The sequence below is a fragment of the Malaya genurostris genome, chromosome 1 (genome assembly GCF_030247185.1).
Source record: "Malaya genurostris strain Urasoe2022 chromosome 1, Malgen_1.1, whole genome shotgun sequence".
NCBI lineage: Eukaryota > Metazoa > Arthropoda > Insecta > Diptera > Culicidae > Malaya > Malaya genurostris.
In genome coordinates this window covers 90,378,804-90,394,491 of record NC_080570.1, presented here as the reverse complement: position 1 = coordinate 90,394,491, position 15,688 = coordinate 90,378,804, and the positions used below count along the sequence as shown (strand labels likewise).

General features: G+C 34.5%; 1 protein-coding gene across 9 annotated transcripts in view; it reads right to left on the bottom strand.

Annotated features, from left to right (window-relative positions):
• Positions 1-15,688, bottom strand: part of LOC131440691 (teneurin-a) — a 337,735-nt gene that overhangs the window by 206,319 nt on the left and 115,728 nt on the right. For all 9 annotated transcript variants that reach the window (XM_058612195.1, XM_058612198.1, XM_058612196.1 and 6 more), the window contains one exon: positions 11,782-11,989. In XM_058612195.1, the coding sequence (XP_058468178.1) occupies positions 11,782-11,989 (208 nt within the window). The remainder of the gene's footprint in view (positions 1-11,781; positions 11,990-15,688) is intronic.

The following is a 15,688-nucleotide window of genomic DNA, read 5'->3' as shown; positions in this document are numbered from 1 at the left end:
CCGAACACCTTCCCCTATAATATTATTTAAAATTTCGCTATCTCATGTTCTCAAGGTAACTGCCATTTGATATTAAGTTATCTCGAACCGAAAAGTGGAGCTACTCTGGAAACGAACGTTTTTTTATTGCATGATCCAAACAGTTCACATAATACAAGCACTTGCTGATGAAGCTGTCCGTGTTGTTGGACAGCTTCAGCAACAAGAATTAGATGTGACAATTATTTCCAAAATAAGGGAGTGGGACTAAACGTTGTCACGAATAGTGCTATGGATTTGTTGATCACAAAAAACACATCTGGTACATTATGTGTCCTATCTGAAAGGGTATGGTGTTATGCAACCAACAATGTACATTTCATGATTTCATATTTTGTTTCTACATTAAATAGTTATGTATTATTTTTCTAGTACGAAAATCTATCAAGCTTGATTAGAAATGGATGTACGATGAAGAGACTTATTTTTCCTATTACGCAGTGGTAACACTATGAAAGATTTGATAGGATTATTTGGAATATTCAAATCACTAATTCACTTGGTAACACTAGGTCAGCTAGTTAAAAGAATTCTGTGGACAAAACCGAAAATAACAGCCCAAAATATTACTATAGCAACTTAAAACAAAGCTGTCACGAAAAACATTTCCTATTACTTTCACTTGTCAATGCTTAAGGGAAGAATAAGCTGGGCTAGGGGTCGGGAGCTTTCTGAGCCAAAATAGCCAAAATCACAATTTACAAAATTTTAAATTTTTTCTGTACCTTCGACAGTAGTTCACTAGACCCTTCATACCGTTGAGATGAAAGGGTGTAGCCGGGTTTGCATATAAAAACTGCCCCCCGACAGAAAAAAATTGATATACGCTGTTTGAAAGGGTTTGTATTGGAGATGATTTTTAAAAAATTTTAAATCTTTAACTGACATATTTTTGGAGTAAAGGTGGTTCTTCTGATGCTCATTTTTCCAAAACCTCATTAGCAAAAAATTGAGTAAAATCAGGTATATTTTAGGAATTATGGGAAATCTTTCTGATTTTTTTCAGAATTTTTCAAAATGTATTTCTTAAAAAAAATGTTCAAAATTTTCGCATTAGTGAACATGTTGCCAGCGGACGGTTGTATTTCATACGGAAGGACATGAATCAGAACTAATGAATTGACAAATATTTAGGTGTGTTTAGTAGAATATTTATGATAGAATAATTTTTTTTACACCTTTAAATTCTACTATAGGCAGTGATGTCCGAGCTCAGCACACGAGCTGCTCTATACCTGCAGTGTGTGCCTATTAAGCTCGTGTGCTGTGCTTTTCAAACCAGACTCATGAGCGTGTGCTGTATAGTACACCTACTGACAAGAGACAATACAAGAGCGTACACTATTTGCTTAAAAATTATATTATATTATTAAATAAAGAAAAAAACCGACACTCAAGTCAGCACATAAGCTAGCACATGAGCCAGCTCACGAGCTAGCTCCCCATTCCACCTCATGAGACAGCATCGCGAGCTGGTTCTTCGAAGCATACGACTCCCGATCTAGTAGCAACACAGCACACGAGACTTCGTGTGCGTGTTTTTGAAAAGGTACAGCACATGGACTGTATGAGAGCTGGCTCGTGTGCTGGTCTATCACTGACTATAGGTATATCACGTCACTATACACATTCAGTATGTATCTCCACACTGAAAGTGTTGTGAGATACATACGAAATGTGTATAGTGACGTGATATACCTATAACAGAATTCAAAGGTGTAAAAAAAATTATTCAATCATTTATTTCACATTTATTGTATTCAAATCAAATAAATAAACAAGTACACTGTAGTCAATTTATTTTTCACATTTTTGCTATATTTAGTAAAAATTCTAGAGGACAATTAAATTAAAGTTCTTTTGAAAAAAAAAATTTTCCAGGTGCCAAGCGCAAAATCAAGAAAAAATCGAAACAAAGCGGGGTTTTAGGGTAAACTGTTCGTCGACGTTCTGTATCACATGGTATGATCAGCCAAGCTGCCTGAAACTGCTCAACAAGACAGCTGAAGTCAAACGGCTTAAGCTCATAAAGACGGATTAATCAAACTGGGATCGGACTGACAGTAAATCCGTCGAAATAAAATGTATGAGAGGAGAAGGCTTTAAAATATAAAACCTTCCTTCTCGAATAATGGCGCGTGGCGATGATGTCGTGGTGGTTGATGAATTCGTGTATGCATTCATTTATGACCGCGGATAAGAATACTAGAAAAGTAATACGTCACTACAAGAAATTAATCAATGGCGTATAAGCCACGGTTTTCAACAGCTACTTGGAGATCCACCTATCATACGTCCAGCTGAAATTGGACAGCTACGATCGGCTGGGCATGTCTCAGGATAACGGACGGCAAACATTTGAAAATGGTTCTTGAATGTGATTCGACAGACTCAAGAAAAAGAGAAGCATAGCGAGCAAGGTGGATCGACAATGCGAATTAATACGTTCTTTTGGGTCTTCGGGACTTGCTGCAAGCGCTTTGATATGATTTCTATCTGGTTTATAGTATTTTAATATAGTATTTTGATTTACATAGTATAGTATTTTGATTTATTTTTTTAAAGTCTGATACTATCCACATTTTTTAAAAATCTGAAACAAATAACAGCATAATGTACTCATAAATGATTTATTTTTTATGTAAAATCTAGAGTGGTACCAAAATTGTAAGAGCAAACATTTTTTTTTTCACATGAAATACATTTTGAAAACTTCTGAAAAAAATCATAAACGTTTTCCATAATTCCTGATTATTTTCATTTTTTTTTTGCTAAAGAGTTTATGCAAAAATTTAAATAAAATGAAAATCAGAAGAACCACCCCAACTCCACAAATATGGCAGTTAGAGGGTTAAAATTTTGGGAAAATAATCTCCAATATAAACCCTTCCAAACAGCGTATATCATTTTTTTCTGTTTGGGGGTAGTTTTTATACGCAAAAAAAAGTATTCACTTGACACGCATGATAGAGCGCGGTCGAGTTTCCTTATCGAATGAAACACTGTTAAAATAAATTACTGGACTGGAATTACTGCTTCTTTGCTATGTAATCGATGCTATGCTATGAATCGGCTGCGAAGTCAGAAAAATTACACAATAAACGTAATACCAAGACTATGTTTTGGTTTACGATGTTTATTTGAGTTTTTCCCTTTTTTTATAAATATAAAAAATAGGTATAGAATTCGCTCAAATTTTAGAAAAATTTTCCGAAGCTAGACGAATTGAGCAAATGTCCGCGTGTGTGTGTGTGTCTGTATGTGTGTTGTCATTTAAGGGGTCGAGATCTCTGAGATAGCTGGACCGATTTTGATCAAACTAGTCGCAAATGAAAGGTCTCCCCATCATCCTGAACACTATTGAATGGTTTTGAGATAGGATGTTTACTTTTTGAGTCATACGAAGTTTTATGTCAAAATTTTGACCTTGAAAACAGAATATATTTTCAGACTTAGATTCAGCACGGTAAAACCTCTCCAACAAGCCACAGATTGTTAAAATCCGTCTATTTTTAACGGAGATATCGAAATTTTTGTGTAAGCGACGTTTTTCCCTATTCCAGCAGTAGAAGCGCTGTCTGGCAAATAAATATTTGGGAGCAACATAAAACACGATTTTTTATACTGTTACATACATTTGTTTCTAAGTACCCAAAAGACTGTGTACAGTATGATATTTAGCCTCGGACCGATTTTGGCACGGTTCTTTTTTCGCAACATATTCGTTCAAATATGACATATGTAAACCAGATGATGGCAGAATTTTCGCGTTGAAAGCAATTCCATAATTATATTGATTTAAACTACTTACAGCAATAAATGCTGAAAGAACATAACACCCATATTCATTAGAATCAGTTCGTCGAGATCAGCAAATGCGTGTGTAACAAATAATTTCTCAATTTTTTTCGGAGATGACTCAACCGTTTTCTACAAACTCAGATTTATATGAAAAGTTGTATACTCCCAAAACCAGGTTCCTGAATTATGTTTGGTTAGGACCTCTGGTTCCGGAACTACAGGATGATATGTGAAACGAAATTAAAACTGTGTAACTCATTTTTCTCGTGGATGGCTGAACCGATCTAAGATTTAAATGAAATCTAAGAATCATCTAAGATTCAAATGAACAGTTTTAAGATTCTATAAAACATCTTGTTTTTCAGTCAGATCCAACTTCCGGTTTCGGAGATACAGAGTGATTAGTATAAAAATGTCCATTTCACATAAATTATTCAGGTTTATCGGGTTAGCAGATTTGGATGGTCGACAACCAAATAAACTTATTTCATTTTGGTTGTATTCAGTTTCGTTTCGGAAGGCACCCAAAAATTTAATTCGCACTACGATTCCTCAAAGATGTCTGCATTGATTTTCAAACATTTTGAATCGAATGTGAACTATACAGGTGAATTTAACTGACTTCGGCTACACCGAATTCAAAATTCCGGTTCTAGTATCGAATCGTTTCTCAAAGCTCAATCGTTTTCTCAAAAAAAGCCAAATCGAATTTCAGAAACAAAAGTTGAAATTAAAACAAATCCAATTTTATCCAATTCTGACTTCCGATTCTGATGAATTTTTAAAATTCAAACCGATATAGAAGATGACAATCCCGAAAAGCTTTAAAGTTGGACTCAAAAATATTGCAATTTATTCGTCATATGGCCATACGAATCGGTTTGGATTATGCTGGTTCCTGAATACCGGCTCTGGAAGTATCTTAAATTACCCTAAACTCTAAAGTGGAAATTACTTCTACATATCATGGAATGTTTAATTGATTGTTACACTTTTAGATTCAAATTCGATCCAATTTGCAGTTTCGACATTACAGAGTAATGAGTGATTAAAATCTCAAATTGCACGGACATAAGAATCAGTGTTGCTAAGCTCGCTTATATTGTGCAGATAATGTGCCATCAGTACATTTGAAACTCCCGTGTGAGTGTGCTCCCCGTGGTTATTTTCGACCCTTCACTCCTGTTACTTCTACAAATCAAATTTAATTAATTAATACTGTACATTCTTTTAAAAAGGATCAGACTACATACTAATAGCATAAGCTGAGGTCAAGTTGTAGCATACTCGTGCGGCTCACATACATTTCGATTTACTAAAATTAAAATCAACATATGCGCCATACTGCTAGCGCACTGGAGGAGTGCTCCCATTGATTGTCACTCGCTCTTGGAGTACAGACATAATTTGAAAAAGTGCGAGCAAACTCGCAATAAGTGTTTACTCCTGCTGCCTCTCATCGTACCCATAAAAAACATCACTCGTGTTTAAAATGTACCTTTTTGTGAGTGACTCATTAGCGTGCACGGAGGAGTGCGAGTAAGATAGAAAAAGCCTCGTACTCGCTCGAAAATCTGCTGCGTGCACTGGGTGCTCGCTCTATTAGCAACACTGATTAGAATAATGTCATGAAAACTGAAACACCGAAGAATATTCATGCAATAAACACATGCGGATTGATAAAAAAGGCATCATCTCACTGCTAGGTGGATTAATTACATTTTTTTTAATTATCTAATACAATTATATGAAGATTGCGTCAAATAAATTATGTTCTGATCCTCTATTTAGTATGATGATACATTATCCATGAACGTATATATTTTTGAATTCTGGTTCTGGCACCAAGTTATAAAAGTGTTATATTTCTAAATGTTCTACATGAACGATAATATTTGGCTTGTATTCATTTCATTCAGTAGCCTGACAAGGTTGAATTTTTAGTTTAACTATAATGAATTGTTACCATCTGAAATAATATCTATTAAATGATATTACACAGCCATGCATTGTTGCTTCAGCAACATTAATGAACTCAACAGACTTGGACATTACTAGCATTATAAACGACAATTACTTAGAAAATGAACGATTTCTTACAATAACCAATGTTATTGAATTCAACTCGTTTTATTTCAACAAAATGCCCAATGCTCCATAAATTGGTGTCATTATTTGATATGTCATTTTTGTTCACGATGGCATTATACATCGTTCCCACCGTAATTTTCTCAAAATTTTAACTCTGTCCATTTTTCGCATCTATGGAGGTTCTATTGGTTTTCATTTAATTTTATTTTTGAAGAAACCGTTCCACAGAAAACTGCGAAACAATAAACAGAAATGATTCAAGCATTGTCGGGAAGATTTACCAATTTTCCAAATTTTTTGAAGAACATATTTTCTCACACTTCCAATTTTTGTATAACTCTGGATTTTTTAGAATCGAACAAATAATTTTTGATCGCGTTAATGTGAATTGGTTTAATTGATCATCTTTTTGGCAATGCCAATGCGTGGTTAACCGATGAAAACAAATGGTAGTCGGAATCGGCCAAGTCCATGAATAAGGAATATGATACACCATACTTTTCTGATCCCATCAAACCCAGAGCTTTACCTTTACCATTTACCGAATCGATCTGGTTTTGCACTCGATGGTATTGGATTTACCCATAATTTGTTTTCCGTTTAGGATTCCTAAATGAATCCATTTTCCATCGCCATTAACATTTCGATGCAAAACTAATCTTTTCCGTGTATTTGAAGCAAAATTTCACAAGTGTTTTTTCGTTATCCATTTGTCTTTCACGTGTTACCCAATTCCTCTACGTTTCTTCATAGTTTTTAAATCGTTAGAAATTGTTTGTTGTGCACCACTTCTGCCCTTTGCTTTTGACTACAAGTGTCATCTTCGTCAAATATTGCTAGTAATTCGCCGTCTTTGAACTTTTTGATAGATTTGCACGTTTTTCATTTCCCACTTCAAAATCATTTAAACCATCTTTTGTCTGTTGCTTCTGATAGAGCATGATCAGCACATGCCTAAACAAGCATTCGATGCGACTCTTCAGAACACCTCTTAAAATAAAAACAAAAAACTAATGTTTTTCGCAAATCATCATTTTCTGGTACCAAATTCGCCATATTTATCACGATGAAAATATATGACGTTGTTTCTTTAACGACTTGATGTATATTAAATATTTTCGTCGGAAATCATACCAATCCAACAAAAAGAAATTAAGCTCGTTCACACCATATGTTCATTATCGACGCATTTTTATTTTAGCGCTCACTTCATGCCGGTGTACCTGGTGTGTACTAAATATCTTGTTTGTTATATATGGAGTTAATAAGTAGATACCAAATGTTTCGGCACATAAGCTGGCAGGAATGTTGATTTTATTGATCATATCTACCGATTGATTGGCGTGTATAACTGTTCATGTTCCAACTTTTTTTTATGACGACTGACATACTTATGTCTGTAAATTTGTTTTAAATACTCTATTTTTTGTAATGTGGCTTCCAGTGAAAAATTATCAATATTCATTTCTTCCTGGTTACTCCGAAGTTCGGTATGTAGAAGAATTTATTTTGGTATAGGTTATGTTATGTTTCCTGTTTCCGACTGCTGATAATTCGTAATTTAATTTTGGAATCAGTTTTCTCTCCTCTTTTTTACTTCGGTTTTACTCCAAGATTGTTATGACCTCCACATGGTTTATCAGTTTCTTTCATCATTTTAAAACTTATTCAACTCACTGACACTTTTGTGGTTGTATTTTGTTTAACAATGTATTACTTTTCCCTATCAAATAGATATAGAATTGCTGAAGGAACCTACTATTGATCGGTGCCTCGGAGATTCCTAGTGTTATATACTATACTTTACTATACTATACTATACAGCTCAACTAGTTCGAGAAATGTGTAGGTGTGCACCTTTTGAAGATTTTTCTCACAGTTCCTTTTCGGAAATTATAGAACCGATTGCAACCAGCTTAGGCTTGTTTGAAAGCTATTATTGCGTTATTGATAGAGTTTTAAGATCAAATGGCGTGCTAGCTTAGCCAATTTGTTCTGATTCTGATACTTGACTCATTTATCAAGTTCAGAGTTCAAATGGCTATCATTTCTGGTTCTGAAGGAATACTGGTAGAAGCGACGAAATCGACGAGACACACTTTTTTACTGTTCCATTTTCTCTGAGCTGGCTATGCCGATTCCTGCAAACTTAGGCTCTTTTGAAGGTTATTACTAAATCATTGATCGAGTTTGAAGATCAAATGGTGGTCACATACGGTTTCGAAGATATAATGGTATACGTGACGCAAACAACAAAACACTCTTTGTTTGTCTGCGATTAATTTTCTGTAGGATGACTGAGCCGATTTCAACAAGCTTAGAATGGTTTGAATGCTACTATTTAGTCATTTGTCAAGTTTGAAAATCTAATGACTATCACTTTTGGCTCCGAAGATATAATGGTATAAGTAACTGCACCGAGTGCGGATAGGCGAGAGTCGCGTTTTGGTGTGGGAAATACACGGAGTGTTTATTCTCATGTATAATGTAAAACTGCAATCCCCCCCGACCAGTATTTTCCGTCGGTGGCCCTGCATGCAGCCAGTATTATCGTAGAACCATCCATGCAATGGTTCTGTACACTATGAATCGATTGCGAAGTTTGTTGAAACAGATGGTAAAACTCCACAAAAGGAATGAAATACCAAGACTTTGGCTTGGCTGAGCCATTGATCAACGTTGCGCCAACCAGAAAAAAGAAAAGTTTTGAACGAATACCTTCCGTTGAAATATACATAGAATGTAGACCAATCTCGAATGAATAATATAAGCAATGGGTATTCCTTTTGTTGAATCATGAAAATCATAATGCTAAGATTCGTTACACAGTTTGGACCAGTAACATATTTCCGGGTTTCACGATCGTTCGCTTCCCTGCATTCGGAACATTTATATCTGATAATCTTATTCCAGCGCTAATGTCCCAAATATGCCAGCCATATTTGAATTGAAATGAACCACAATTTTAGTTAGTCAATATTTGTACTGAAATGAACCACAATTTTGAAATAATCATACTTCGCCTAACATGATTCAGTCATAAGTCTATCTTCAAGAGTTCTTTTTTGTATTATAGTTTTTTTTTGAATAATTTAAAAAATAAAACGTAACACTATAATAAACTTAATAAATGGCTAAACAATATGGTTTGTTTTAAAAGCATCATAATTTAAAAATATGAAATTCAAATATTTATTAATTTACTGTTTGCAGACCAGGATATTTGCTGTTTGCAGACCAGGATATGAGGGATAATAGACACACACAAGGTTTAACACAGTAGACAAACACATACTCCATGTAAATGGTTTTAAAATTATAGTTTCAAAATCAATAATTTCAACAGGAAAAAATTTGGTTACGAATATGATTCACATTTATATTTATAAATATATTTACTGCAGAACAACTATTATTACAATTTTCCATTTGAAACCAAATACATGGAGGGGAAAAGGATTAAAAATAATGTATGTAAGGATTTAGTTTGCGTTTTCGAATCATTACCCAAATGCTCACGAAAACAAATAGGAGATATTAAGTTTCTAGTAGAGAAAGAAGATTAAGTCATTATTGTTCTTATAATATTAATATGTCATCGGGGGTGCACTTTAACAAAGGATATTTCATATAACAGGAAAATGCAATATATGACTAAATGGTAACTATCGTAAGATTAAATGAAATGCGCAGTACTCCAAATGATGATGTTTTTTTCATTAGTGCATCATAGTATTAGAAGTTGTAAACATATTTCATCGCCTGACCATTTTGAGGAATTAGTTACAATGAAAGAATGACCATAAAATTATGCATGTACCTCTGAAAGATGTTTTCTCGCATATATTGATATCGATAAAATAATGTGAATCCTTGGGAACTAGATTCCAACACAAAAAATAAGTTGGACGACTGCGATGGGTTTCGAAATGGGCATGACGAAAGCACTGAACCGTTCTACACGGTACGCATCTCCATTCATGAGCACACTACTAGGAGTATTAAATGCTACGCTCCGTGCCCGTATTGAGTTCAGTATTATTCTCATCAATACGTCAATCCCATTTAAAGGCATATGGTAATTTTCCATCACTCTATCAATAGTATTGTCAAAATCTCGAGTATTGATAATGTTACGGTCTCGTATAAAGTGGCTCAGACATTCGAATCTGTACCGCACTTACGGTAGAGGGTATATTGTCGTTACGGCATGCACGATATCGAACAATGAACGCAGTGAGCATCATTCGTAAATGCGAAGTCATTCATCATTTTTACCAGCTCATGTACGTACCGGTGTAGTTTATAACCCACGTCTAATTTCTAATTTTCAACAATTTGTGCATTCAAGCTCATATAAATGGACCAAAATTATCAATGCATAGCTTTAGTTTAAATGTTTGAAAGCATCATCTTTCAATACTCATATTGTGCCAAATTCATTAATTGCACTAATTAATTCCTCCGTCTATGCACTCTTGGCTGATTATCATCAGAAAACAATTTTCTTAATCAATCACTTCCGATCACTTGACTGATCTTGATTTGACATGATAATGATCATTACTTGTGTTCTGCTAAAACCACTTCTGATAAAATCTGTGAAATATTTTTTATATACGCGATCAGTGATCTTAGGATCAGCAGTGATATTACATCACCGATGATTTTTAATTTTCGGTGATTTTTCCAACCCTGGTCTAAGCATAAAAAATATTCAAATTATTATTCAATTACAATCAAATATTCTACAATTGATTAAATCATATGTTCCGATAGATTAAATAAGAATGAAAGTCACAATTGTCGCAATATATTCTCATATAGTATAGAATACCATCTAAGAACTAACCAACGCATGGGTTCTCTTCGGTGCCTTCACGAAATTCGAAACACTCGGCTCCGGTGTTTGACGAAACTAAAAACACGCGGTGTCGATGTATGAAACATAAGTCCCGCAAATAAAACACTGCCACCAGCACCGTAGCTTCGATCATTGTGTTTAATGTTTTACTTTGTGAACTGATACGCAGTGGCTCTCCCAAAACATTCGTTTGCGGTGGCTATAGGAAGCACGCGGTTCAGTGCAGTGTATTGGACCTGCCTGGTTGGACATGTCATCAGGATTCCGACTACCCAGTTAAAATGGAGTTTCAAACTGATCCGGTAGACACAAGAAAAAGAGCAAGTGGAGGGTAATTTACGAAGTATTCGTGCCAAGAATGGCTGGCGTAGAGTGGCCATGTATCAAGCTACAAAGAGGCGTTTGCTAAAAATAGAGTAGAACACCGCAGAACTAGGGTAAAAGAACAGGACAATGAATTTTAGATTCCATGATATCGTTAAATCTGAACGAGCAACAGTAAAATAAGAAGGGAAGAAATTACTGGCGTTAGCGCGGCTTTTAACCTTACAGTTTTTCGTCGAGTGCAGCTTTCTAATGTAGTTTTCACTTGATACCAAACCTAACCCAGTTTTCACATTAGCTGCATTTTTCATGAACCCAGTTGCGAAACTGGTTACATTTAAAAAATTGAAGTTATTTGTCTAAACTAGATATGTCTTCAACACAGTGGTGAAATCAGCTCATCAGAGGCGTAAGCATAGTAATGAAACTGATTAAATCTTCGCATATTAGAATGTAATTGTTTGTATGGTGTACTAATACATTTTATCATCTTTTGGAGCACTCTTGCATGAGTTATCATCATTCAATTGATTGTTATCGGTTACCAATAATATTTTTCGTGGTAATATGTACATCACTAGTAACACCCTATATCAATCCAATTTCATTAAATGATTAGCAATCAGCATGAATAGACAGTAAGACAAACGAGTCATACTCACCTTTCACTGTATTCGTCCATATGAGCATACGACTGCACAGAATTTTCTTCGATAAGGAACTTCACGCGTTGGTAGAAAGAAGCAGTTACAGATGGGGGTTGTTTTCTAAGTAGCACTTCAACGGGATCGTTCGATGCTAGACACATTATGTGCTCAGTACAAATTGGATGTGTGCAGCATTCACTGTCGGAGCAGTCAGTCATTCCATCTATGAAAGAATGATTTCAGTATTAATTAAACTAATGTATAATACAAAATACAATACGAAATCAACGAAAAAACAAGCCAAATAACAAATGATATAGAACATTTTTCATTACAACTTAAGTCTGGACCAGAACTGATGGTTTACAGTTGGATTGGCGTTATTCTTATGCATGTACGATGTTTGGTTGATTGTGATTGATTCGAATGTAAACGGCAATACGAATTTGGCATACTTTTAAACTTATCGCATACGGCCGGAAACAAGAATGTGGGTGTATATGGGGCATTCCACGCAAAATCAGCCACCAAAATTTTGTTTTTCATTTAACTATTTTTTTCAGTAAAGAACTCGAAAATATTCGACACGTATTTTTTTATTTCAATGTGGTACGTGAAATGTTCGAGATATGATTTTTTGAACTTTCGCGTTTTCAAAAAAGAGCCTTTTTTCAACAGCCTATACCGTAAAATCTAATAAAGATACGAAAATTCGTCCAAGACATGAAATGTGCGTCTTTTCCTTAGCTTTCAAGTAAGCGATTCCATGAAAGAACCATCAAAGTTAATGTAATAAAAAAAGTTAAAATTTAATAAACAAATAAAAAAATTTATACTTGTGCCTATTTTTTTTGTTTAAAAAAGAAGCCTTAGGGGTTTAACTCAATCTTGGCAAAGTTTCAGAGTGGAAAGATCAATACTTTCGGTGCAGTGAATTTTTCAATTACGACCCGCACGCGCGGAATCCTAACTTTGTCAGTTTATTGTTAGAAACGTTTCAGGCAGAAAGCCAGTAAAATTGGGACAAAGGATTTACGTGAGTAATAAAATAATGGTGACATACAGTTTTTGCACTGTTGCAATTTTTCTATGATTTGGTTTTTCTGGTTTACAAAAACTCCATATTTCAAACGTGCCCTGGGAAGAGAAAAATTTCATTTTTATTTCCTTGTCTCCGTGCGGCTAAACATAGTGAAACGATTGTGTTCCAGAAACAGTTTTACATTTTTCGAAACGATTTTTAAGAAATGTCTCTGCTTTTACATAATCTTCCGAACATTTGTATATGACTAAATTACTGGGTAGAGAAGATGCTTTCCTAGCCCACTCGTGCAATTCATTCGCGACCGAAATTTGACAATCATTGATCATTTGTAAACTTGCGCGAAGTGCCATTCTATTGATAGTTCCTCCAGCACCGTCGCATGGCCCTTTCCCATGAGCTGTCGCGTGAAAATTTCACTGTGCAAAACGATAAAAATCATGCTCGTGATGAAATATATTCGCAAAGTGTTTTACATTTTTGAATTGCTGAGAAGCGCCGTCAGTAAAAAAAGATGCACTTGCGTATATGTGGATAGTATTGTGTAAAATATTGATTAAGAGCTTCGAGAAAAACATACACAGCTATTGCGTCAAGTTTCTTGCAATCAGAAATAATTACTAATGTTTTATGATCGATTTTGCTGTTCATTTTATAATATGAAAACAATGGGGAATATAGTCGCTTGGTCGTTGTCCCAATGAAAGCCAATTATGGCGTTTTGAACAACGAAAGCGTAATTTTCCGCAAAATCGCAAATTATTAAACTTTCGTCACTCTTCAAATATTTTTTCTCATTTTAAAAATATGAAGTTTGTTTTCGAGCAATGAAAGAATGCATGTGCAGCTCAGCCATAGCCGGAGCAGAAAAAAAGTCAACGCCAGAGAGCTCGGATCGGTCCGACCCACAGTGGTTTAAAACTGGGAAAAGACGGTCAAAAGTCTGTACTGACTTTCACTGATTTTTAAGAGCTATCGTGTGTTCGAAGAAGTTTTACAAGATTATATTTACAAGAAGTTTTACAAGATTAATTTTTTTCCAAACAAAATATGAAAAAGTATTGTAAAAGTACAAACCTTTACGAAGAGATTTCATTTTTGAACGTGTAAATAAATTAAGTTATCGCGAAGCATAACTTTCATATGCATGCTCAAAATCGTTGATGCACAAAGAACAATGCTATGCGAACTAACTTGTTTACGAATTATTATTATGTCATATTTGAGAATATCTGCTAAAGTGGCATCCCTGAATGTACCTTAGCCTACTGAGTGAGAGGTAAGATTTCTTATTGACAACGGCTCATTCAATCTGTTAAACACACATTTCTTCTCATTTATAACTCGCTCTACATGAGCCGAAAATCCTTTCAGCTTGTAGCTTGTTTCCACCTTACCAGCAGGGATGCGAGGTCATTTTTTAAAAAAATCTGTGATCAAGCCAAAAACCTGTGCACGTTTCCTCGTTTCCATAATAACTAATCGGAATCATTTTGGCAAGCAAAAAAAAAGGTCTCACTATTTCCTAACGCTCTGTAATTTTTGGTGCTAATCTGTGATCAATTTCAAAAATCTGTGGTCGATTTCAGAATCTGTGTAAATATGTGACTATTTTCAGAAATCTGTGAAAATCTTTGCAATCTGTGAACCTGGCATCCCTGCTTACCAGTAGGGTGAACTACTGAGCTTCGGTTTTTTTTTGAAAAGAGCTGTGAGCTATCAGCTTTTTTTAAAGATTCGATTCACTGGAATAGCTCAGGAGCGAATTGCCCATCTCTACGTTAAGTGCAAAAGTGAGTTACAGAAATAGCAGACGCGTGACGCCCTCCGTTTCTCAACCATTCATGGTTTCAGTATGGCCATAGGGAAAATGAGTCACACGAATAGTACTCAGGATATTTTCATTGCAAAATAAATTGGATTAGGAATATATTTTCCAATGAGTATTGTTAAAGTTTGCTGCATTAAGTTGCATATTTCGCTTCGGTACAATGTTTCCTAGGTAAAAATAGGTAAAATGATGTATTACTTTTTCAGAAAATAATAAACCTATGCATTACCTTCTACAAAATTATGGGATTTTATATTTTCTATAATTATTCCAAACGAAATATGTAAAAAAAACTTGAAACAAGTTATGATTAGAAAATTAGTTTTAAGGGGGTTTTCATAATTCAATAACTAAAACTAACTTTGGAATGACCTAAAAAAAAAGTTCCATCGAGTTCCACTTAGAATTTTTTTTATAGTATTGGGCATATATTTTCCTATAAATTTTGTAAAAATCAGCTGCATAAAGTTGCATATTTCGCTTCGGTGTAAGGTTTTATCATAGGTAAAAAAAGGTAAAATGTTGTATAACTTTGCCAGGAAACAACAAACCTATGCACTACCTTCAACAAAACTATGGGATTTTTTAATTTCTTCAATTATTCCAAACAAAGTATGCATAAAAAATTACTTGAAACAAGTTATGAATAAAAAATTGATTTTATGGGGGTGCCACAAAAACGCTTTGTATATCCGAAACGGTGCGACCTACACTTTTGGTATATTTGACAAAGTAAATTATTTTTAATAATTCTAAAAGTTTGTCGAAGGAAAATAATTTCTATCTCTCCAGAAAAAAAGTTATGGTTATATTTTTTGTCAAAGTAGGCCATGAACAATTAGGGATAGAATCAAATTACGTGGTATATATTTGTAAATAATTTCTTAAAAGCAACTATATGCATTAAAAGAACGGTTTGGCAGCTACTGATTTATGTCCACGTTTTTATTGATTCGAACCACTGTGCGATCGGCGGATAGCCTTTTAATTAATTACGTAATTTTTCTTTGTTTCTATTATAGAGGTTTATATATATATATATATATATA